Below are 22,876 nucleotides of genomic sequence, written 5' to 3'. Positions count from 1 at the left end.
AAGAGTTTGGGTACTGCCCTCCCCTGTTGTTAGTACAGAACAAGAGTTTGGGTACTGCGCCTTCCCTGTTGTTTAGTACAGAACAAGAGTTTGGGTACTGGCTTCCCTGTTGTTTAGTACAGAACAAGAGTTTGGGTACTGCCTTCCCTGTTGTTTAGTACAGAACAAGAGTTTGGGTACTGCCTTCCCTGTTGTTTAGTACAGAACAAGAGTTTGGGTACTGCCTTCCCTGTTGTTTAGTACAGAACAAGAGTTTGGGTACTGCCCTCCCCGTTGTTTAGTACAGAACAAGAGTTTGGGTACTGCCCTCCCTGTTGTTTAGTACAGAACAAGAGTTTGGGTACTGCCTTCCCTGTTGTTTAGTACAGAACAAGAGTTTGGGTACTGCCTTCCCTGTTGTTTAGTACAGAACAAGAGTTTGGGTACCGCCTTCCCTGTTGTTTAGTACAGAACAAGAGCTTGGGTACTGGCTTCCCTGTTGTTTAGTACAGAACAAGAGTTTGGGTACTGCCTTCCCTGTTGTTTAGTACAGAACAAGAGTTTGGGTACCGCCTTCCCTGTTGTTTAGTACAGAACAAGAGTTTGGGTACTGCCTTCCCTGTTGTTTAGTACAGAACAAGAGTTTGGGTACTGCCCTCCCCGTTGTTTAGTACAGAACAAGAGTTTGGGTACTGCCCTCCCTGTTGTTTAGTACAGAACAAGAGTTTGGGTACTGCCTTCCCTGTTGTTTAGTACAGAACAAGAGTTTGGGTACTGCCTTCCCTGTTGTTTAGTACAGAACAAGAGTTTGGGTACTGCCTTCCCTGTTGTTTAGTACAGAACAAGAGTTTGGGTACTGCCTTCCCTGTTGTTTAGTACAGAACAAGAGTTTGGGTACTGCCTTCCCTGTTGTTTAGTACAGAACAAGAGTTTGGGTACTGCCTTCCCTTTTGTTTAGTACAGAACAAGAGTTTGGGTACTGCCTTCCCTGTTGTTTAGTACAGAACAAGAGTTTGGGTACCACCTTCCCTGTTGTTTAGTACAGAACAAGAGTTTGGGTACTGCCTTCCCTGTTGTTTAGTACAGAACAAGAGTTTGGGTACTGCCTTCCCTGTTGTTTAGTACAGAACAAGAGTTTGGGTACTGCCTTCCCTGTTGTTTAGTACAGAACAAGAGTTTGGGTACCGCCTTCCCTGTTGTTTAGTACAGAACAAGAGTTTGGGTACCGCCTTCCCTGTTGTTTAGTACAGAACAAGAGTTTGGGTACCGCCTTCCCTGTTGTTTAGTACAGAACAAGAGTTTGGGTACTGCCTTCCCTGTTGTTTAGTACAGAACAAGAGTTTGGGTACTGTTTTTCCGTACTCCCATGTAATCATACTTAAATTATTTGGTTGGAAGCAACAGTAGCTTATCAGGGTTAAACTTTCTTTCTTACTGTTGAACATATAGTAAATACTGGATAAGGGATGATTGTTTTGTGATGTAAGCTAATGGGGGAATAAACTATTTATTAAAACATATAGCAATACATTATATAAAGTTAAAATAGTAGAGCATTACTATATCAATTATGGTCCTGTCTCTCAAGACAGTCATGAAAATGTTTGGATGTATATATTCAAAATATATCACTTTAAAGAGAAGGTGGTATTTAAAAGTCAATGTTTCTGTCAGGTAGAAACCCATGTCAGTGGTAATGCACAAACAAAAATCAAGTCCACTCATCTGATTTTCACCCTGTACACTCTCCCAACCCCCATTTATTGCAGAGTAGAAACATCACCAATTTCTGATATTCAATAGTATGCATTGCCATGGTCTAGGTAGCAGGTAGCGGCTGTCTCCCTTGGGATACTATTTCGCCTTGCCTCTGCCAACTGGGCCTTTTCAGTAAGTCCCATTTGTCTTAGTATCGTGACCAGTTTTGAAAATGCTGATCTAGTGTTAACTATCTCACACAAGGTTTCGAACTCCGGTAAGAGGTCCTGGAATATCCACAGCTGGTTCAGACGGTTGTATACGATATACAGCTGGTTGAAAACCCTGACAGCGTTTTCGTCTGTGAAATCGTCCTCCTCCTCGCTAGTCAATGCTTGCATATTTTCATAGTACTGTTGCTGACCATGATTGTTTACCAGTGCAAGTCTCTGTTGTTTCTCACGGTATCGGTCCAGATTGAAGAGGAGAAACGGTAGACATTTCTGCGTGTGGTAGTTTTGGAAGAGATGAACCGCCATGTCTGAACAGAACCGACACAGTTTACGTGCCATAACGGCAGGAATGAGTGTACCGACAAAGTTTTGGGCCACATCCTTACCGACCAACTCTTCTAAAGCCACAGGCTGCATGGCCATGCTGAGATCAGCGCACAGTGTCGTGTGAAGCTGCTGGTCCACGTTGAGAAAGAACCACCACTGATGTTCTATAAAACATCCGTCTGTAGCTTGTGTGAGGAAAGCGGTGAAAGGGAGAGCGTCCTCACATGTACTAATGGCTAAACGCTCCTCATATGCCTCTTGTAGCTGTTCCAGCGCCTGTTTGTAGGCACCTGTCTGTATGTTGTATTTGGCAATATCGATGGAAATCGGCACTAGAGCTTCTAGTACGGACCTCCTTGCACTGTGGTGCTCGTGGAACACCTCAATATCACTATTGACAAGGCAAAGTATTCGATGAGCGTTGTAAATATGGTTTTTCTGACCAATCTTCAATAAATTAGTCATTGGGTCATTTCTCAGAGTCATGATCTTCTGCAGGATTCGTTTGTGCTGATCCTCATCGAAATGATCGATCAGGTTATTGGCCGGCAAGAAGTAATCCGGAACATTTCTATCCTGAATACAAACGAACAGGGCCTCAAGCAGGTAAAATATACAGGAACCCGGTCGAGACAGCCAGACGTCACCAGGCACCTGTTCACAAGCGTAAAAGAAGATGCTTTTGAGATGAGCTGATGTGATAAGTTCATCTTCCGTGAACTCTTGACTGCAGAGGGCTTTGAACACAAGAAAGATATAGCGTTGCTCTCGGCTTAATGCCTCCTGTGCAAGCATTTTCTCAGCGACACCAAAACATGCATGAAACTCTATATCTGGATTTTTACTCTTAGGGTGTGGGTTGCACTCAAAATGATATCCTCCAGAAATGATGTTGTCGATGATCTTCTGCGGTGGCCAATTCGCTTTTCGTTGTCTTGTCTTCCATTCTGCGGCAGCCACTGGCCAAAAGGGTGCCACTATTGCCATGGAGATTTCGTTGAAAAATGAAACGAGACTTGGATTCTGGCTGGCACTGTAGTCCTTTTGCTCTTTGCTCATGTTGAACGCTTTCTTAAAGTTCGAATGGTGACTAGGAAGATAGCAGGTTACTGTCCCGGGTCCAGATGCTGGCATACCCCATTGACTTGGATACCGAGTCAGGAGTCGGGCGTATCCAGGATGGGTATCCTTAGTCTCTATCAATGCGTTCGTCTCACCCACATCACTGTGATCTTTCGGGTAAGCAATACACATGTTTGGCATCACAAGCCCCGTTACATCCACCCATTCCGATCCTTTATCGTACTCAGTTCTCTCCCTTTCATTGAGATATGGAGCATATAGTCCCTGTGCAGCATCCCCAATCAGTACTACTGACGAAGAAGCGCTGATTCCATACTGCTTCCTGATGGCGCTCATCTGCCCTTCCTCCGTCATTATTTCTACATTGGTTACCATGGAGTCGGCACTCTGTAAAGTGGTAGTGATGGGAACAAACTTCTTCAGTATGTAGGATAGATGGACGACTGGTATCTCACTCCAAGGGTCAAAATAATTCTCCTCAAACATCTCTTGTTTCGCGGGATCTGTAAAAAATGCAAAGTTCATTGACAAGTGTTGTTTTTTACTTGGGAGGGAAAAAAAAGTAAATTTCTCAAAATTAATTGGTTTTAGATTATTTTGTTTAACATCCTATTAACAACCAGGATTATTTAAGGACGTGCCAGGTTTGGAGGTGGAGGAAAGCTGGAGTACCCAGAGAAAAACCACCAGCCTACGGTCAGTTCCTGGAAACTGCCCCACATGGGTTTCGAGCTCACAACCCAGAGGTGGAAGGCTAGTGATAAAGTGTCAGGACACCTTAACCACTCGGCCACCGCGGTCCCACAAAATTAAAATATATAATTAATAGAAATAAATCTTGGGGATATTGCAAATTTTGTTTAAAGAAGAACATTATTTTCAATCATCCATCAATTTAAGATTTCTTTATTATGCAATAAAAGAGCGACAAAAGTATTTGAGTAATAACATAGTTGGTAATCATTTAGCGATTTCCGCATCACAATAAGTGTGTGGCATTAACATTAACTTCAGGTTTAATAAAATGTATTATTCATTTTATCTATTTATATTTAAACTTTTTTACCTAATAAAATTAATTCTGTGACATTCTGTGTTTATTTTTTCTGTGATATTTGTTTGTTACGACAAAAATGGATCTATGATTGCTGTACGAAATAAGGGTCATCATAATTATAATATACATGTAAGTATAGACAGTATTTTAAATAAAAGTAAATTGCATGCAAAAAACAAGAGGCCCATGGGGCCTGTATCGCTCACCTGGTTGGATTTGACCAAATGTCAAAATAATGTTCATGTTCAATTTATTCATACACATACTCTCTAAGGGACTGAAAGACCCTATGGATTATTTTTACAACCTAATTGTGTTTGAAGAAACTAAGTTCCTTAGGGTGGGGAAAGACCCCTTGGGCCTCTTAGACTCCGCCCCTCAGGCCCCTGGGTGTTCAGAGTAAAATTTATACAAACTCTGTTCCCCTCCCCCCAAGGATGTTCCTGACCAAATATGGTTCTAATTCATTCATAACTTTATGACTTGTAGCAATTTAAAGACTAATCTCTATTCCCCTATTTGGACCCACCCCTCAGGCCCCTGGGGGTTCAGAGTAAAAATTTATACAAACTCTGTTCCCCCTTCTCCCAAGGATGTTCCTGTTCAAATTCATCCATAACTTTATGACTAGTAGCGATTTAAATGATTAACCCTATTTCCTCTATTTGGCCCCGCCCCTCAGGCCCCTGGGGATTCAGAGTAAAAATTTATACAAACTCTGTTCCCCTTCTCCCAATGATGTTCCTGATCAAATTTGGCTCAAATTCATTCATAACTTTATGACTAGTAGCGATTTAAAGGATTAACCCTATTTCCCCTATTTGGCCCCGCCCCTCAGGCCCCTGAGGGTTCAGAGTAAAAATTCATACAAACTCGGTTCCCCTTCCCCCAAGGATGTTCCTGACCAAATCTAATTAAAATCCATGAAAAATGTTATGACCAGTAGCGATTTAAAGACTAATCTCCATTTCCCATATTTGGCTCCGCCCCTCAGGCCCCTGGGGGTTCAGAGTAAAAATGTACACAAACTCTGTTCCCCTTCTCCCAAGGATGTTTCTGACCAAATTTGGTTCTAATTCATTCATAACTTTATGACTAGCAGTGATTTCATACAAACTCTGTTCACCTTCCCCCAAGGATGTTCCTGACCAAATCTAGTTAAAATCCATTAAAAATTTTTATGACTAGTAGCGATTTAAAGACTAATATCTATTTCCCCTATTTGGCTCCGCCCCTTAGGCCCCTGGGGGTTCAGAGTAAAAATGTATACAAACTCTGTTCCCCTTCTCCCAAGAATGTTACTGACCAAATTTGGTTCAAATTCATTTATAACTTTATGACTAGTAGCGATTTAAAGGATTAACCCTATTTCCCCTATTGGGCCCCACCCCTAAGGCCCCTGGGGGCCAGACCAACTGTTTATACAAAATTGGTTTCCCTTCACCCAAGGATGTTTCAGACCAAATATGGATCAAATCCCTTTATTCCTACGGAAGAAGAAGGATTTCAAAGAATTTGCTATATTTCCCCTATTGGGCCCCACCCCTAAGGCCCCTGGGAGGCCGACCCACCGTTTATACAAAATTGGTTCCCCTTCACCCAAGGATGCTTCAGACCAAACATGGATCAAATCCCTTTATTCCTGCAGAAGAAGAAGGATTTTAAAGAATATGCTATATTCCCCTATTGGGCCCCACCCCCCCAGGCCCCTGGGAGGCCAGACCCACCGTTGATACAAAATTGGTTCCCCTTCACCCAAGGATGCTTCAGACCAAACATGGATCAAATCCCTTTATTCCTGCAGAAGAAGAAGGATTTTAAAAAATATGCTATATTCCCCTATTGGGCCCCACCCCCCAGGTCCCTGGGAGGCTAGACCCACCGTTTATACAAAATTGGTTCCCCTTCACCCAAGGATGCTTCAGACCAAACATGGATCAAATCCTTTTATTCCTGCAGGAGAAGAAGGATTTTAAAGAATATGCAATATTCCCCTATTGGGCCCCACCCCCCAGGCCCCTGGAGGGGCCAGACCCACCGTTTATACAAAATTGGTTCCCCTTCACCCAAGGATGTTTCAGACCAAATATGGATCAAATCCCTTTATTCCTACAGAAGTAGAAGGATTTTAAAGAATTTGCTATATTTCCCCTATTGGGTCCCGCCCCTCAGGCCCCTGGGAGGCCAGACCCACCGTTTATACAAAATTGGTTCCCCTTCACCCAAGGATGCTTCAGACCAAACATGGATCAAATCCCTTTATTCCTGCAGAAGAAAAGGATTTTAAAGAATTTGCTATATTTCCCCTATTGGGCCCCACCCCTACGGCCCCTGGGGGGCCAGACCCATCCGTTTATACAAAATTGGTTCCCCTTCACCCAAGGATGTTTCAGACCAAATATGGATCAAATCCCTTTATTCCTACAGAAGAAGAAGGATTTCAAAGAATTTGCTATATTTCCCCTATTGGGCCCCACCCCTACGGCCCCTGGGGGGCCAGACCCACCGTTTATACAAAATTGGTTCCCCTTCACCCAAGGATGCTTCAGACCAAACATGGATCAAATCCCTTTATTCCTGCAGAAGAAGAAGGATTTTAAAGAATATACAATATTCCCCTATTAGGCCCCACCCCCCAGGCCCCTGGGGGGCCAGACCATCCGTTTATACAAAATTGGTTTCCCTTCAACCAAGGATGCTTCAAACCAAATATGAATCAAATCCCTTCATTTCTACAGAAGATGATGGATTTTAAAGAATTTGCTATATTTCTCCTATCGGGCCCCGCCCCTAAGGCCCCTGGGGGGCCAGACCCACTGTTTATACAAAGTTGGTTCCCCTTCACCCAAGGATGCTTCAGACCAAACATGGATCAAATCCCTTTATTCCTGCAGAAGAAGAAGGATTTTAAAGAATATACAATATTCCCCTATTGGGCCCCACCCCCCAGGCCCCTGGGGGGCCAGACCCACCGTTTATACAAAATTGGTTCCCCTTCACCCAAGGATGCTTCAGACCAAATATGAATCAAATCCCTTCATTTCTACAGAAGTAGAAGGATTTTAAAGAATTTGCTATATTTCTCCTATCGGGCCCCGCCCCTAAGGCCCCTGGGGGGCCAGACCCACTGTTTATACAAAATTGGTTCCCCTTCACCCAAGGAGGCTTCAGACCAAATATGAATCAAATCCCTTCATTTCTACAGAAGAAGAAGGATTTTAAAGAATTTGCTATATTTTCCCTATTGGGCCCCGCCCCTAAGGCCCCTGGGGGGCCAGACCCACCGTTTATACAAAATTGGTTCCCCTTCACCCAAGGATGCTTCAGACCAAATATGAATCAAATCCCTTCATTTCTACAGAAGAAGAAGGATTTTAAAGAATTTGCTATATTTCCCCTATTGGGCCCCGCCCCTAAGACCCCTGGGGGGCCAGACCCACCGTTTATACAAAATTGGTTCCCCTTCACCCAAGGATGCTTCAGACCAAATATGAATCAAATCCCTTCATTTCTACAGAAGAAGAAGGATTTTAAAGAATTTGCTATATTTCCCCTATTGGGCCCCGCCCCTAAGGCCCCTGGGGGGCCAGACCCACCGTTTATACAAAATTGGTTCCCCTTCACCCAAGGATGCTTCAGACCAAATATGAATCAAATCCCTTCATTTCTACAGAAGAAGAAGGATTTTAAAGAATTTGCTATATTTCCCCTATTGGGCCCCGCCCCTAAGACCCCTGGGGGGCCAGACCCACTGTTTATACAAAATTGGTTCCCCTTCACCCAAGGATGCTTCAGACCAAATATGAATCAAATCCCTTCATTTCTACAGAAGAAGAAGGATTTTAAAGAATTTGCTATATTTCCCCTATTGGGCCCCGCCCCTAAGGCCCCTGGGGGGCCAGACCCACCGTTTATACAAAATTGGTTCCCCTTCATCCAAGGATGCTTCAGACCAAATTTGGTCAAAATCCACTGAGTAGTTTAGGACTAGTAGCGATTTAAAGGAAAAGTTGACGGACGGACGACGGACGACGGACGGACGGCGGACGACGGACGCTGCGCCATGCCATAAGCTCACCGGCCCTTCGGGCCAGGTGAGCTAAAAAATGGTTTATAGAAGATTCATTTACATTACAAGTGCTATGAAAGTAGAAAACTCAATTTTTTTTTTCAAAGTGACTAAAAGCTTGAATGACCTTCAAAACTGGGTAGATTTTGTAAGGACGGAAAGACATCTAAAGACTTGAAATCCTCTTCATCACTGTCATCCTCTGCAACACATCAAACACAAGTACATGTACATGGTATATGGAAACAAAATTAATAGAACCCTAGCTAGCTACCATAAAAGTTTCTTCTAACATATATATATATATGTAATAGGAAAGGGAAAATTGCAAAGACCACCAGACCAGGACTCGAACCCGAACCTCCCAACTCTAGACGGAAATTGTAACCATTTGAGCTGCCTGGCCACAGCGTACAGCCCAGTCACCCTAGAGACCCTATGCCACCTTTGTGGGTGTTTAGTGGGGCGTGATATGTAACAAGAGAGGGGAAAATGTAAAGACCAGACAGGGACTCGAACTTGGGACCATCAAACTCTAGACGGACCCTGTAACCATTTGAACTACCTAGCCACCAGCGATCAGCCTAATCCAGTACATATACACAGCATCTTACCCCTTACATGACATACATTTGTATACATTTCTATCACACAATCAGCCTGTTATCCTGTGAATTCGTCTGTGTAATATTTTTGTTTATAACACTAGTGTAATTTCCCCTAGAGTGATTTTCATTGACTGCAGAAAAATATTGTGATGTCAAAATATGGACAAATGACATGATATAATGAATTGTGAATTCAAACGGAACAGCAAAATGGCTGTCATAGCTCCATAATTTGACTTTAAACCCTGTCAGAAATCATGCTTTCTGTCAATTCTGAGTTATGTGATAAAAAATAATCCTAAATTTGTTTTTATTTCATGTGAGATTTCATAAAACTCATTTTGAAGTTTTAATTTTTTGATCGCCAAGTAAAATTTGCAAAGATCCTGTATGTTGGGGCAGGCAAAAGAACAATAACAGTCACTTTATAGAAAGCAATATTTGACAGGAAATGGTTCTCTTTAGCATTTTTCTCAAAATCTATAGCTGTTCAGGGGGAATAACTCTGACAAACTACCCTGGTACTCAAATGAATAGGTCTATGTTCAGACAAAAATCTTTTCTTGGGAGATTATATTTCAAGAGTGTATCATGTCACATTAAGATGTTTTGACCTCTGATGAAGAAGATCTGCAAGTAATGAATGTTCAAACACAGATAATTTTAAACGGTACATACATATACATGTATATGTTTTAGATAAACATTTTTTTTATGAATAAAAATTAATTTTGATAAGCAATTTTGATAACTGTACATATACCGGGGAACTTTTTGCCACTTTTAACTTCTGCCATTTTCACAGATTTCACACTGACATCTGTACCTCTAATGTACTGATTTCACACTGAACAACATGGCAGACAGACAGATTTTACAGTGAAATCAATATTTCCGAGGAAAGTTTATACACTGAAGTTAGCATTGCTGACAGATTTCATACTGAATGAACATTGCTGATGGACAGATTTCACTTTGAAATCAATATTTCTGACAGACAGATTTCACCTTGAAATCAACATTGCTGACAGACAGATTTCACAGTGAAATGAATATTTCTGACAGATAGATTTCACACTGAAGTCAACATTGCTGACAGACATATTTCTGACAGATAGATTTCATACTAACTATTATGTAGCTGCTTTGCCAGGTCAGATGGCCTCAGACTGACGTAGTGGAACTCTCCTACATGTCCGAGGAACAGACAATCTGATTTGTCCGATTTGTCCAATGGGGTCAGTTTATACTCGATGACCGTCCAGTCTCGTTCGGCATCATGATGGATCACTTGTATATGTTTCTTTGTCACCTGAAAATTATTCAAACATATTCAAGTGTTATCGAAGCATTTAAATTTTTCTATAAAGAAAATTCAGATACATTAACACTTATGAAGGGCTTTTTCTGGGTTTTTTTTTGACCACTTTCCTGATTGAAACTACATGTATTTCATCTTTAAATCAAATTCCCATACCAGTAAGTTTACTCCTGAAAAATCTTTCCCAATTCACATATTTCCTTTCCAACATGATTCCAAAAGTCTCCATCCCAAACCAGTGAGAAAAAGCCTTGTAACAGGATTTCATGGTTGAAAATAAAATTGCTTGATTTCAATACAGTTTCAGATATTATAATGCTGACAATATTTTAAGAAGTCATTAGAAAGAGCTCTTAAAAGGTACAGAACGGTTGAAAATTTTCCACCTTGTGCAGAATACCCCTTTAAGCATTATCAGAATGGAATCAATATTTCATCCACCAAAACATGTCCATGTAATACCAATAAACAGTATACATGTATTAGGCATGATAAGATGTTCCTCAATTCTCATTGGCTAAGGCATGTCACATGCAGGTCATTAATTTAAGATACTGGTCACTCTGATGTTTCTAATTTTAGAAACACTGAGTCAATATTGTATTTATCATATCATTATCATTATGAAATCCACATCACAATGCCCAAATATAAATTTCCTATTATCAAAATTAATCAAAGTGGTTTCAAACACAACATAGCCAATTGGAAGTGTCACCAGTAAGTATGTTTATTGACCAAGGCTTCAACAGGACCTATTATCAAGATATAAATATAAAGTAATTCATGTAATTCAATCCTTTTGCAAACAAGTTTCATACTAATATAACATGCAGTCTGAAAGCACTGCTAAAGCAATACATGTCACCTACCAGCCTCCGTTACGAATAGTAACAGTGACCTTGACCTTGACCAATAACCCCTGAAACTCTAACTTGATCTGAAGCTATTCATACTGAAGTTATGTACCAAGTACATGTGGTGTATCACCAACATACAGGTACATTGAAGTCATTGGCTGAGAAAAGTGCAGGAAACTGAGTGGATGGACTGACAGATGGACAGACAGATGGCTGAGAAAAGTGCACGAAACTGAGTGGATGGACTGACAGATTGACAGACAGACGGACGGACAGATGGACGGACAGATGGACAGACAGATGGCTGAGAAAAGTGCAGGAAACTGAGTGGATGGACTGACAGATGGACAGACAGATGGCTGAGAAAAGTGCACGAAACTGAGTGGATGGACTGACAGATTGACAGACAGACGGACGGACAGATGGACAGACAGATGGCTGAGAAAAGTGCAGGAAACTGAGTGGATGGACTGACAGATGGACAGACAGATGGCTGAGAAAAGTGCAGGAAACTGAGTGGATGGACAGACAGACGGCCAGAAAGATGGACGGACAGATGGGCAGACAGATGGACAGACAGATGGACAGACAGACAGACGGGGATGAAACCTACATTGTATTATCCCCCCGGTTTCACCAACTAAAAACTAGGGACCTTTTGATTCGGTCAATATGGTGTTTTACTAACCTGGCAGAATCTAAAAGGTCCATGTTTGATAGTTATTATTATGTTACACTATTGATCTTTATCTTCGATACAATGATTTACCTGGGATACTGCTTGCAGCATCATGTGATCACCCCACTCGCCATCTTGACTCATTCTCGTGAGATACTCTTCCCAGGTTTCCGCATCTAAAAATAGTGCATACGGAGTTCCATCTTCACTTTCTGGATTTTCCCGAAGATAATTAAGGCACTCAAATCGTATAGATTTCGGACTAAATGTGAAGTCTTTTTTCAGTTCCAGCTGATCCACAATCGCAGCAAACATACAGTTTCCATCCGGTATCACATTTCGGATTTCAAAACCTGCGTTGCCTGCGGTGACAATCATTTCTCTGAGAAGTTTCATGAAATTTCCTTCACAATCTCTCCGGCCACACCCTGTAAAATAATTGTTTAACTTGAAAATGGAGACACAATATAGTGTTTATATAGTTTGGCAGAGAAACATCAAAATAACTTTGTGGTTGTGAGCAAACTGATATAATTTATTTGAACCTCATTTTAAAAGTATTCAAGTTTACATACTCTGAAATTTTTTTAAATGAAAGATGAAATCCTGAAAATGAAATACATCCCACTATAGAAAAGTTGAAAAGAAAGACATAGCTCCATATCTAAAATATTTCAAAACTTTCAAAAAGGTAAAAACTTAATGCTTACATGTAACTGCTTTAAAATATACACACCAGGTCCAATTTTTATGAATTAAAAAAATTACTGGCAGAATCAAAGGAAAATGTTCTTACAATCACTAACAATTTTGTCCTTCAAGTAGCGCTTTGCTGTGGAAAAATTTAAGGTAAGAAATTTTTATTTTGTTATGTTTCTGAAACAGACTTGGAAAGTTTTAGCTTCAATTGATCAATGTGTAGTTTAAAGTCAATAATTTAACAAAAAGATTTTGCTTTTTTATTAAGACTTACCTGAGCAAGCGTGGGCAAACCCTTGTCTATTTCGTTTTTTTACATGTTTTGGTGTTGCCATGGAGGAGTTGGATCTTCTCCCTGCCGTAGAACCAGAATCTGGCAATTCTGGATCTGTCGAGTTAGGAGTCAAAGGTACAACAGTGTCACCTTATAAAGAAATATAAAGAGGATTTAGGGCTATTCCAGAATTATCTTTGTGGGAGGGGTTGAAGAGAATTTTGGGCTATTCCAGAATTAATTGTTTGGGAGTGGTGGAAGAGGATTTAGGACTATTCAAGAATTATCTATGTTGGGAGGGTGGGAGAGAATTTAGGGCTATTCCAGAATTATCTTTTTGGGAGGAGTGGGAGGGTGGAAGGGTGGGAGAGAATTTCCAGAGAGGCAATTCCAGAATTAATTGTTTGGGAGTGGTGGAAGAGGATTTAGGACTATTCAAGAATTATCTTTGTGAGAGACTTGAGATGTGACTGAGAATTAACGGCTATTCCAGAATAATATGTGTGGAGGGGTGGGATGGATTAAGTAAAACAGATGGATAATTCTCCCTGAAATGCCATTTTAGCTGGAATGTGCTGGCTATAAGTATATTGGACCTAGGATACAGATAAAATAGAAATAGAAATAATACAGTCAAACCTGTCATATGTGACCTTCCATAGAATAAAAAGGTCAAATATGACAGACCTTGACCCAAAATCTCTGAAACTTGAACTTGGTCTGTAGCTACTCATACTGAAGTTACATACCAACTTTCACGAATAGACATTGGAGCATGGCTGAGAGCAGTGCAGAAAACTGAGTGGAAGGACTGACAGATGGAGAGGAAACCGATAGTCCCCAAGTTTCACCAGCAGGGAACAAATAATATTAGGAGGGGAAAAATATGGTCAAATATGGAGGGAGGCGCTTAATTTAGGAGGTCACTAATTAAAGTTTGACTGTATTAAAAATATAAGTCAAGACTTCTCTAGAATGATTCTTTGACAAAGCATATACCTTAACTGGTCACTAAAAACAGGGGATCAGTTTACACAGTATGTGACACACTGTCTAGGCACCACAGATTTAAATGACTAAAATTGTTGATAAAATTATGACACGTTTTTGTCTTACCTCGGAAACTGTCAGACCCAGCACTCTGAAAATTGTCGGATATTCCTGGTCGGGCCTTACTGCTTCCTACATTGTGTTTATCTGGACTAACCCCACGATGGGAAGAACAGTTATCACGGGAATGCAAAATGCTGGAGAATTCCCCACTACTGTAACCTTCTGGTAGTCCTGTAGGAAATCGGCTGGCTTGGGAAGCACCGGGGTTACTCCCTTGAACACTCTGATTAGAAAGTCTAAATGTCTGAAAGTTAGAATCATCCGGATCTTTATTTAAGTTGGATATGCTCTCCTGAGGGGTGTAAGTATCCACCGAAGACACAGGTGATTTAGCTGAAGAACGATCTACACTGTCGACTGGTACGATCAGGATGTTTCTATAGTGATACTGTTGGGTTACTCGTTCTCTACCAAACTCATCCTGCTGTTTGGTTATCTTGCCAGGTTTTTGCATTGTCAGAAAGGCCATCTTTATTCCTGGTTTGCGAGCATGATGCCTGGAGTTAGACTGTTGTGATTGTCCAAGTCCCAATAATCCACCAAATAATGTATCCATCAAAAGGCCACTTTGTTCACTGTATTCTAAAAAAAAAACAATGATTAACACCTTACATTCAGTAAGCCTATCTGGATACTAAAAGAAATAAATCCAGCATGCCTGTCCGGATACTAAAACAGTAAATCCAGCACGCCTGTCTGGATACTAAAACAATAAATATTAAAAATTATGTCTGGATACTAAAACAGTTTAAATCCAGAAAGCAGAATTGAAATAAAAGTATGTGTATACTGTTTCCGAATATTTTACAAAATACATTTTGAAATTCAATGAGCTAAGATAAGACTTCTCAAAAATTAGCCAATCCTTTCTTGTTTTGCATCATAAATATAAACTATACATGTACACAATTAGCACATTAACAACTTTACATAAGGAAACCTCACAAAAATAAATTTTAACACAAAATTATAAATATTTACACCAGTGTCATTTTGTTTAAATATCAACACTGCCTCCTTACCTTTCAATTTTAAGTTATCGTACTCCACTTCTTCCAGATCATCATCAAGGCCATCTTCATCATCCATGAAATTCATCATGCCATAAGGACTGTCGTCTGCTGCTGAGACTTCAGACAAGACTCTGGATGACTCTGATTGTGAGACAGTTGAGACTTCAGACAAGACTCTGGATGACTCTGATTGTGAGACAGTTGAGACTTCAGACAAGACTCTGGATGACCCTGATTGTGAGACAGAATCACCCAACTCTGATATTTCCTTATTAAGTGATTGGACATGTTGTTTTAATTTTCCTTCCAACATTTTGTCATCCTTAAAAGTTGTGCTCTCTGTTTTGTCAGAGCTGATAACTGACTCACCCTTTTGGGAATGTTTGATCTCAAATTTATTAGCAGCATTCTGAACATGTTTATCATCATTAGAATTCTTTTCTTCCCGAGATAAAGAAGTATCAGACTTGCCCAATGTTTCTTTCCTTTCTGAGCCAGTATCATCCTGATTTAGCACATTGTGGTTTGTTACAGAGACCTCAGTATGAGGGTCTACCTGCATTTGAGTCTCATACTCCAGTTTTTCCGAGCGTTGCCCTGTTATAGAGGTAAACTCTGATTTATCATTTTCACCTCTGTCTAGTGATTTTGTTACACCGTCACCTTGAACTTTGGTCATTGTCTCTCCCTTATCACCTTGACCTTTGGTCATTGTCTCTCCCTTATCACCTTGACCTTTGGTAACTTTCCACTCCTTATCATCTTGACCTTTGGCAATTGTCCCTTTATTATCACCTTGACCTTCAGTCGTTGTCTTGCCCTTATCACCTTGACCTTTGGTAACTGTCCTATCCTTATCACCTTGACCTTTGGTCATTGTCTCTCCCTTATCACCTTGACCTTTGGTCATTGTCTCTCCCTTATCACCTTGACCTTTGGTCATTTTCCCTATCTTGTCATTTTGACCTCTTTCTAGATTGGTCTTTAACTTTTCTTCATGTGTTTTTACAACAGTGTCCCTTTGACCATTGTCTTTTATTGTTTTCTGGTTGTGACCTTGACCTTTGGTGAATATTGTCCCCTGCTGATGACCTTGAGTCATGGCACTTTTCTCATCAATTTTAACTCTATTCGGACGTGTTTCTTGCTGATCTCCTTGGCCATTTTCTTGATTTGTTTTAGCAGAGTCAATAATTGTCATATCTACCCTCTTTATATGTGATGAACTAGAACCAGAACTGACAGGGTTATCTGCCCCTTTTGAAACTGTCACTTTATCCAACACTGGAGGCAGTCCTGCAGTTTCAGTTTCAGATGAATGTTCGATATCATCATGATTTTGATACGGAATGGAGGCTTTTCCATCAATTGGACTGGAATTTTCTCCACTGTCTGCAAAAACAGAAGTTGAAATACAAATTAAAGGTCAAATTTAATATTATCATACAGATTGTACTGTACTATATCATTAGTTCTATGGTTTGCTTTTGACCTGCTATGGAACTATGGGGCCAGTAAAATTCCTAGGGGGTGAGGCCGAAGGCCAAACCTCTATGAATTCTACTGTTCCACTATGGTTCCATAGTCATCAATAGCCAACGATATAACAGAGTTATCTCACCGAGGACTTTTTTATATCCGCTTTTGATACACTTGGGACCTTGTCCTGTTCCATAACTCTTCCCAACATCCAAGTAGAAGTACAAAAGAGCTTCAACTAATCTACTGAAAGTAATCCTGGTAATACTACGTAGCCCCAATATACTGCTCGGCTAGAGAGATTTTCTCTTTAGCTCGATCGGTTGACGGTAAGACTAGTAAGCCAGCGGTCCCGGGTTCGGGGTAGCGGAGGCAGTGATTTAGATTTAATTATTCTCACATACTTCACAGGGTTATCCAGCAGTTGCTAGGGAAAAGATAAATCATTCTCACACGGGGGTAAACACAGCTGACACTCGCTATACGATGCTGCTCACAATAACATAACGTCATCATTTTACGTTGAGTTACCAAGTCGTAAATGATGACATCATAAATTTTGACTCACATTCCAAGGAGCATTGAAGATGGCACGATGAAAAAATTTCATAAAAACTTATGTTTGGTTGCAAGTATGTGAGAAAAATATTCAAACATGGGTCTGTTCCGCGATCAAGGATATCTCAACCCTCGTGTAAGAGTTTGGCTGGCCAGTACTCGGCAAGCCTCGTGCTGACTGATCAAACTCTTACACTCGGGTTGAGATATCCCTGTCCACGGAACAGACCCATGATAGATTCTATTATTCTCCCATACTTCACAGGGTTATCCGGCGTTTGCTAGGGAAAAGATAATTCAATCTTACACAGGGTGTGTAAAGACAGCCGGCACGTGCCAGCCTCGTGCTGACTGGCCAAACTCTTACACTCGAGTTAAGATATCCCTGTCCACGGAACAGACCCATGATAGATTCTATTAATCATGCGCTCTGTTACATGAAGTTCTAAAACTCACACCTTTTACCTTTTTGACTAACAAATTTGCAGATTAACTGTTACAGTTTATAATCTTCTCTATGTGAATCTTCTTCCCTTTTTCGTCAATGTCTACTCTTGGGTCATCTGCTGAAATCATGCAATATTTGTCTACCAGATGGGTCACTGAGACAATTTCAAATAATACCCGACATCTCGTCATGTGGGAAGTCAACTATTTTCAACCAATGTAGGGGAGTCAACTCTTATAACTGTCTTTAAATGTGATAAGGGATATTAGGGAATATATGTTTTAGTTTTTATTTGTGTTAATTTTGAAATGACAGACATGGGCCACCATATTTAGGGGTGCGGAGCCTGAATTTTATCAGAAATATGGCATCTGTTAACAATCTTAAATGACGCACGTAAACAATTTATCATTTTAAATATTTCATATACATGGCAGCTTTCATACATGTACATGTATTTTTAAATAAAGATCATTTTCATAACAAAAAGTTTCAATATAAGGACATTTTCTCGAAATGTTATCAGTGAAACCCAATCCCTCTCGATTCTGTTGACAAACAAACCAACTTCAAGAGATGAAACAAATGCATATTTTGACATCTGAACAAATTAGTTTTTTTGTTATTTTGCCTGAAAAGTGAACCATTTCAATACCTGACCTTGTTACAATTAATGTACATTGTATTCTTGAGCAATCTACACTTGCTGATTGACACATCACAAAGGTAACAGTTGTCTCCCCTGGTTTACCTAACACTTACTCCTTAACACATCACAAAGGTAACAGTTGTCTCCCCTGTTTTACCCAACACTTACTCCTTAACACATCATAAAGGTAACAGTTTTCTAGCCCCCTGTTTTTTTATGTACTTGTATACTTACTGAGATTATGCAATAGGTCACACAGAGGGCAGTTAGCTCCCTTGGACTTTTTTGTATCGTTCCTCATAAATAGCAGTTTTTCCTGCATTTCTGAACAGCAAACACACAACACCTACAACAAAATCATATATTTTTTTACATCAACTGTATTTACTAATATTTACACATTTTGTAATCAAAATGCATTGTCTTCTATTTTGTAATCAAAATGCATTGTTTTTTGGAAGTATTTATTGAGTTTTTAACATGATTTAATATCAATTGATATTACAATATTTACAATTACATAATACTTCTGGTGGGTTTCATTAAAATGTCCTTTGAATCTAAATTTAGCTAAATTGTTTGTTGGCATTTTCCCAAATGATTGTCCAGTAGAATTTCAAATTGGTTTACATCTGTAGTATTTATAACATGTTGTGGCAAGTTGTTTCAGGCATCAACAACGCGGAATCTAAAAAAAGTTTGTCTAGATGTCGATGTTACATCTCTTTTTGAATAATTTTACTGAATGTTCTGTTTTTTGTTTTGTGAATTTATTCATGATTAAAATTGCATCAATAATTGATATAAATTATAACTAGGAAGAGATCATTTGTCATGTACTTTACAGCAAATCACACTTTTCAATATCAATTCAGTCCTCAGTTTCATCAATGCGCTTAAGTTAAGGAAATTCCTTAACTTAAAATTTTCCAGGAAAGCATTAGAGAATTTAATGCAAAAGTCTTATTTAAGAAACCTTCCTTGAATTCTGTAATGTTTTCCTATGAAAATTTCAAGTTCAGGAATTTCCTTAAAGGGCATTCGTTTGTTTGAATAAATCTAAGTTCGTCAAAATTAAACTTACGTACTTGTAAATGTGTATTTTTTCCTAATAGTAAAAGTTATAATCTTTACATTAATACGGTAGTTTTACTCTCAAGATAAACCAAAGTCCTTCAAATATAAAGTCCTATAAATTATTAATTCCACCCGAAGTATCACGAATTACCGCAAAGACATATACAGTATTTGTCTACAATAACCCTTTTCCTGTACATTTCGGTGTTTATTTCATTACATGTAGGCACAAACACTCATATAATCCTTGTTCGGACATAGATTTCATCCATACAAATTAAGCATGCTTCTGATGTCCGAACGAATGGAAGGAATGCCCTTTAAGTTAAGGAATTTTGATGAAACTAGGTCCATAGCCTACAGTGTATGGCATGCAGCTTCAAAGGGTATAGAGCAGTAATATATCATCAATAACAAATAGTTAACTCATTCAAATGTTTACAAATCCTACTCTTAAAACATGTAACTGTAAATATCTTTACCTTGTTACACACGCGACAGGACCGTCGATCTCCGAGGAGAGTTGCACCGCAAATCTCACATAATGACTTAGTTAAGTGAGCGTCCAGCTGTAGGTCAGAAGCCAGTGACCTCTGTGATGTCTGTGACCCCTGAAGGGTCGGAGAACAGGCCATCCTCAAACAAGCTTACTCCTATGATTAGAAAAGAGAAAAGGAAAACAAATAATCACACGTATAATTTTTCGCTAAAATTCACATTATTACAATTAAGTATTAATCAACAGGATAAAAAAAAAGAATGTGATAACTTGCCACCAAAAATTGACAAAATGTTTCTTATAAAATAACATATAGTTTCCATTACTGGAAGATAGCAGCAAGTACTACATACATATTGCAGCTGATCCCAGTAACTTGATTTATAGTCATATGTTGTTAACCAAAACCATTATAAAGAGAGAAAAAATGATAAGACCAGAGTCAGTGGGTCTTGAACCCAGGACCTACTAACTTTAAACGTATACCTGGTCACCGTTGTTCAGCCTAGTCTAGTTCCGCTACATTCCATCCTCCGTCAAAAAAATGTCAGACCCTGAAAGCACATAGTATGGGTCTTTAATTGTGTGTCAAATGAAACAGGAGATGAAAAATGCAACAACCAGACCTGAACTTGAACCCAGCACCTCTGAACTCTAGACAGACATTAACCATTTGAGTAACCTGGTGATCAGCATTCATTTTATTCCTGTTCCACTAAATTCTTCTCAAAGTTTTTTTATCTCTAAGACACAGGAAACCATATACTGCCTTGTGTGGGTATTTGGTTGAGCATCAAATGTAACTGAAGAGGGGGAGATGCAACAACCAGACCTATACGCATGTATACATTATTTTTCCTTTTCCCATTGAACCATAAATAGGCCAAAATACAAATATTGGAAAATAATTTTCATAACAAATGATTTCCATCTTACTAGAAACTTATCATAATATAAGCTTTACATAAAATGTCTCAGGTAAAAACTTTGTAATTTTAAAATTTCACAGTTTAAAACTCAAATTACTAAATAAAGCTAGCGCTGTGTAGATTCGATCTAGAATGAAAAGATAAAAAAAAAACTTCCATAACAGTATTTTTTGTGCGTTTGACAGATCTACATACCTTGATTGAGAATTTACATTGCATCTATAAGCGATATTTCCGGTTAATTTTGAAGAAAAATGATTAAATTTTAAAATCTAAATTTACTAATCTACACTTTAAAATGAAACCGAAAGTAGGATTATGATAGGGAAATTTTCAATGGCAACAGGGATTTTGTTTCGTCCATTATTTTCAAGAAAGATATGCAATAAAACGGTTCCTCATCAGTTACAATGCAAATCAAGCATTTTGTGTTCAAGTGTAAGAAAAAATTCTGATCATTACATGTAGGCTACAGATCACCGACTCCGTAGACCTACTTTCTGTATATTTCCCTCTCGTTGGACTATGTCCATCGGTTCTTGTTCTGGTCAAGTCGATTCCTGCCTACGATTGCTGACAGTCAATGAGATGTACAGACGACGAACACAAAACGTGATCCTACATGGTTGTTATCCGTGTTCGTGTCGTGAAAATCGGCGTAAATCAAGTAGGTCTACAATTCATGTTGAAGTTCCTTGTAGGAAAACCTATTCAAGGGACGTAACTCGAACTGTTTGTTTTTTCCATGGGGGTCGTCTCAAAACCAAATTTACTTGAGCCCATGCACATTACACAGGGACTTGACACACACGGACCATGTACGGACCCGAGGTTGGCAACTGATTCCAAATCCCTGTGCAAAAATTACATGGACAAATTAGAACATTATAGAACTCATCATCTGCCAAATCCTGGCTAAATACATCATATACTAGATCTTATAAAATATAACGATATCTCGATCCAATTTGGGAATGAACATGACGACACCTGTATATGTAATTGCGCGAAGCAAGCGGCAATATCACTAAAACCATTGCACGTATACAGGACCGTCATGTTCATTAAAGCGGTCTCCTGTTTGGAGTCTTTCGCTGAAAAACACAAACGCCAGTCTAAGTGACTTACATGAGAAATCCTTCCTGACTTAGAAACATAGTTGACTGAAAAAAAAAAAAAAAAATAGAACAAAACTTGACATGTGAACCCGAAAGTGGAATCTCATTATTTGAGAAGTTGAGGGGGCCCCTGAAGTTAAAGCCTAGAGTTTCAGAGAATATGGTACTGAACTATATGATTGATTCCGTTGGTTTAGACATGGAAAGGGTAGCATTGTTACTTCTGACAGCTGTTCATTGACGAACAATTACTTGGGATCCAACCCATATCTTCGTTCACAGCAGCATTTGGTGCGTACTTTCCCAGGCCCTAAAAAGTACCGGCATACCCTGTTCTTTACAGCACTAATACAACTATACTGACGAGTACCCCATAGTGCCATTCCATAGTTAACAGGCCACACAGCATCGTCATACAGTTTGGTACATGTTTTATAGGGTAGGCCACCGAATGTCTTACTCTTCGCTTTAAGTAGAAGTAAAGATATTGTCTCGGAGAAAATCATATTTATCAATGTTTCCTGTCAAGATGAATGGGAAACTTCTTCTCGTTTTGCAGAAACACAATCCAATGAACCGTGTCGTTGTTAGGATGTTGACAGAGCTCTAACATATGGTGGCTGATTTCTGCCATTTCGTTGTTTCGTTCTGGCGCCCCGACAGAACGATAATCTTCGTCTTTTCGCCCCCGATAATTAGCGTTATGGCGCCGCGCCATAACGAAAAGACGCCACAACTCAACGCGAAATAACGAAAACGTGAAGCCGCTAATCAGCGGGGCGAGTTAATTCGCCCCGCTAATCAGCGTCTTTTCGCCCCGCCATAACGCTGTTTATCGTTATGGCGCCCCGATAAACAGCGTCTTTTCGCCCCGACAAGACGATAATTATCGTCTTTTCGCCCCGCTGTTTATCGTTATGGCGCCCCGCTAAACATCGTCTTTTCGCCCCGCCATAACGCTGGTTATCGTTATGGCGCCCCGCTAATCATCGCCTTTTCGCCCCGCCATAACGCTGTTTATCGTTATGGCGCCCCGCTAAACATCGTCTTTTCGCCCCGCCATAACGCTGTTTATCGTTATGGCGCCCCGCTAATCATCGTCTTTT

General features: G+C 39.7%; 1 protein-coding gene across 1 annotated transcript; it reads right to left on the bottom strand.

Moving 5' to 3' along the window:
- Positions 1 to 1,205: 1,205 nt before the first annotated feature.
- Positions 1,206 to 21,363, bottom strand: LOC117341070. The gene is made up of 11 exons (XM_033902900.1): positions 21,150 to 21,363; positions 20,210 to 20,277; positions 19,707 to 19,877; positions 18,382 to 18,493; positions 15,023 to 16,405; positions 14,004 to 14,582; positions 12,888 to 13,037; positions 12,005 to 12,342; positions 10,186 to 10,366; positions 8,574 to 8,648; positions 1,206 to 3,823 (listed from the first exon to the last, which is right to left on the bottom strand). The coding sequence occupies exons 3-11, from the start codon at positions 19,857 to 19,859 to the stop codon at positions 1,776 to 1,778; spliced, it is 5,019 nt and encodes a 1,672-aa protein (XP_033758791.1). The 5' UTR covers positions 19,860 to 19,877; positions 20,210 to 20,277; positions 21,150 to 21,363; the 3' UTR covers positions 1,206 to 1,775.
- Positions 21,364 to 22,876: the final 1,513 nt, after the last annotated feature.

The sequence above is a fragment of the Pecten maximus genome, chromosome 13 (genome assembly GCF_902652985.1).
Source record: "Pecten maximus chromosome 13, xPecMax1.1, whole genome shotgun sequence".
NCBI lineage: Eukaryota > Metazoa > Mollusca > Bivalvia > Pectinida > Pectinidae > Pecten > Pecten maximus.
The sequence above is the reverse complement of the archived record's forward strand: the minus strand, read 5'-3'. Positions and strand labels throughout refer to the sequence as shown.

Bases quoted from the DNA above. Each gene is read 5' to 3' on its own strand.
- LOC117341070 (XM_033902900.1), bottom strand. From the start codon at position 19,859: ATGGCCTGTTCTCCGACCCTTCAGGGGTCACAGACATCACAGAGGTCA. The intron at 18,494-19,706 runs GTAAAGATATTT...ATTTTGTTGTAG, and splicing joins CCTGTCGCGTGTGTAACAAG to GTGTTGTGTGTTTGCTGTTC. The intron at 12,343-12,887 runs GTAAGTCTTAAT...ATTATTTTACAG, and splicing joins GTTTGCCCACGCTTGCTCAG to GGTGTGGCCGGAGAGATTGT.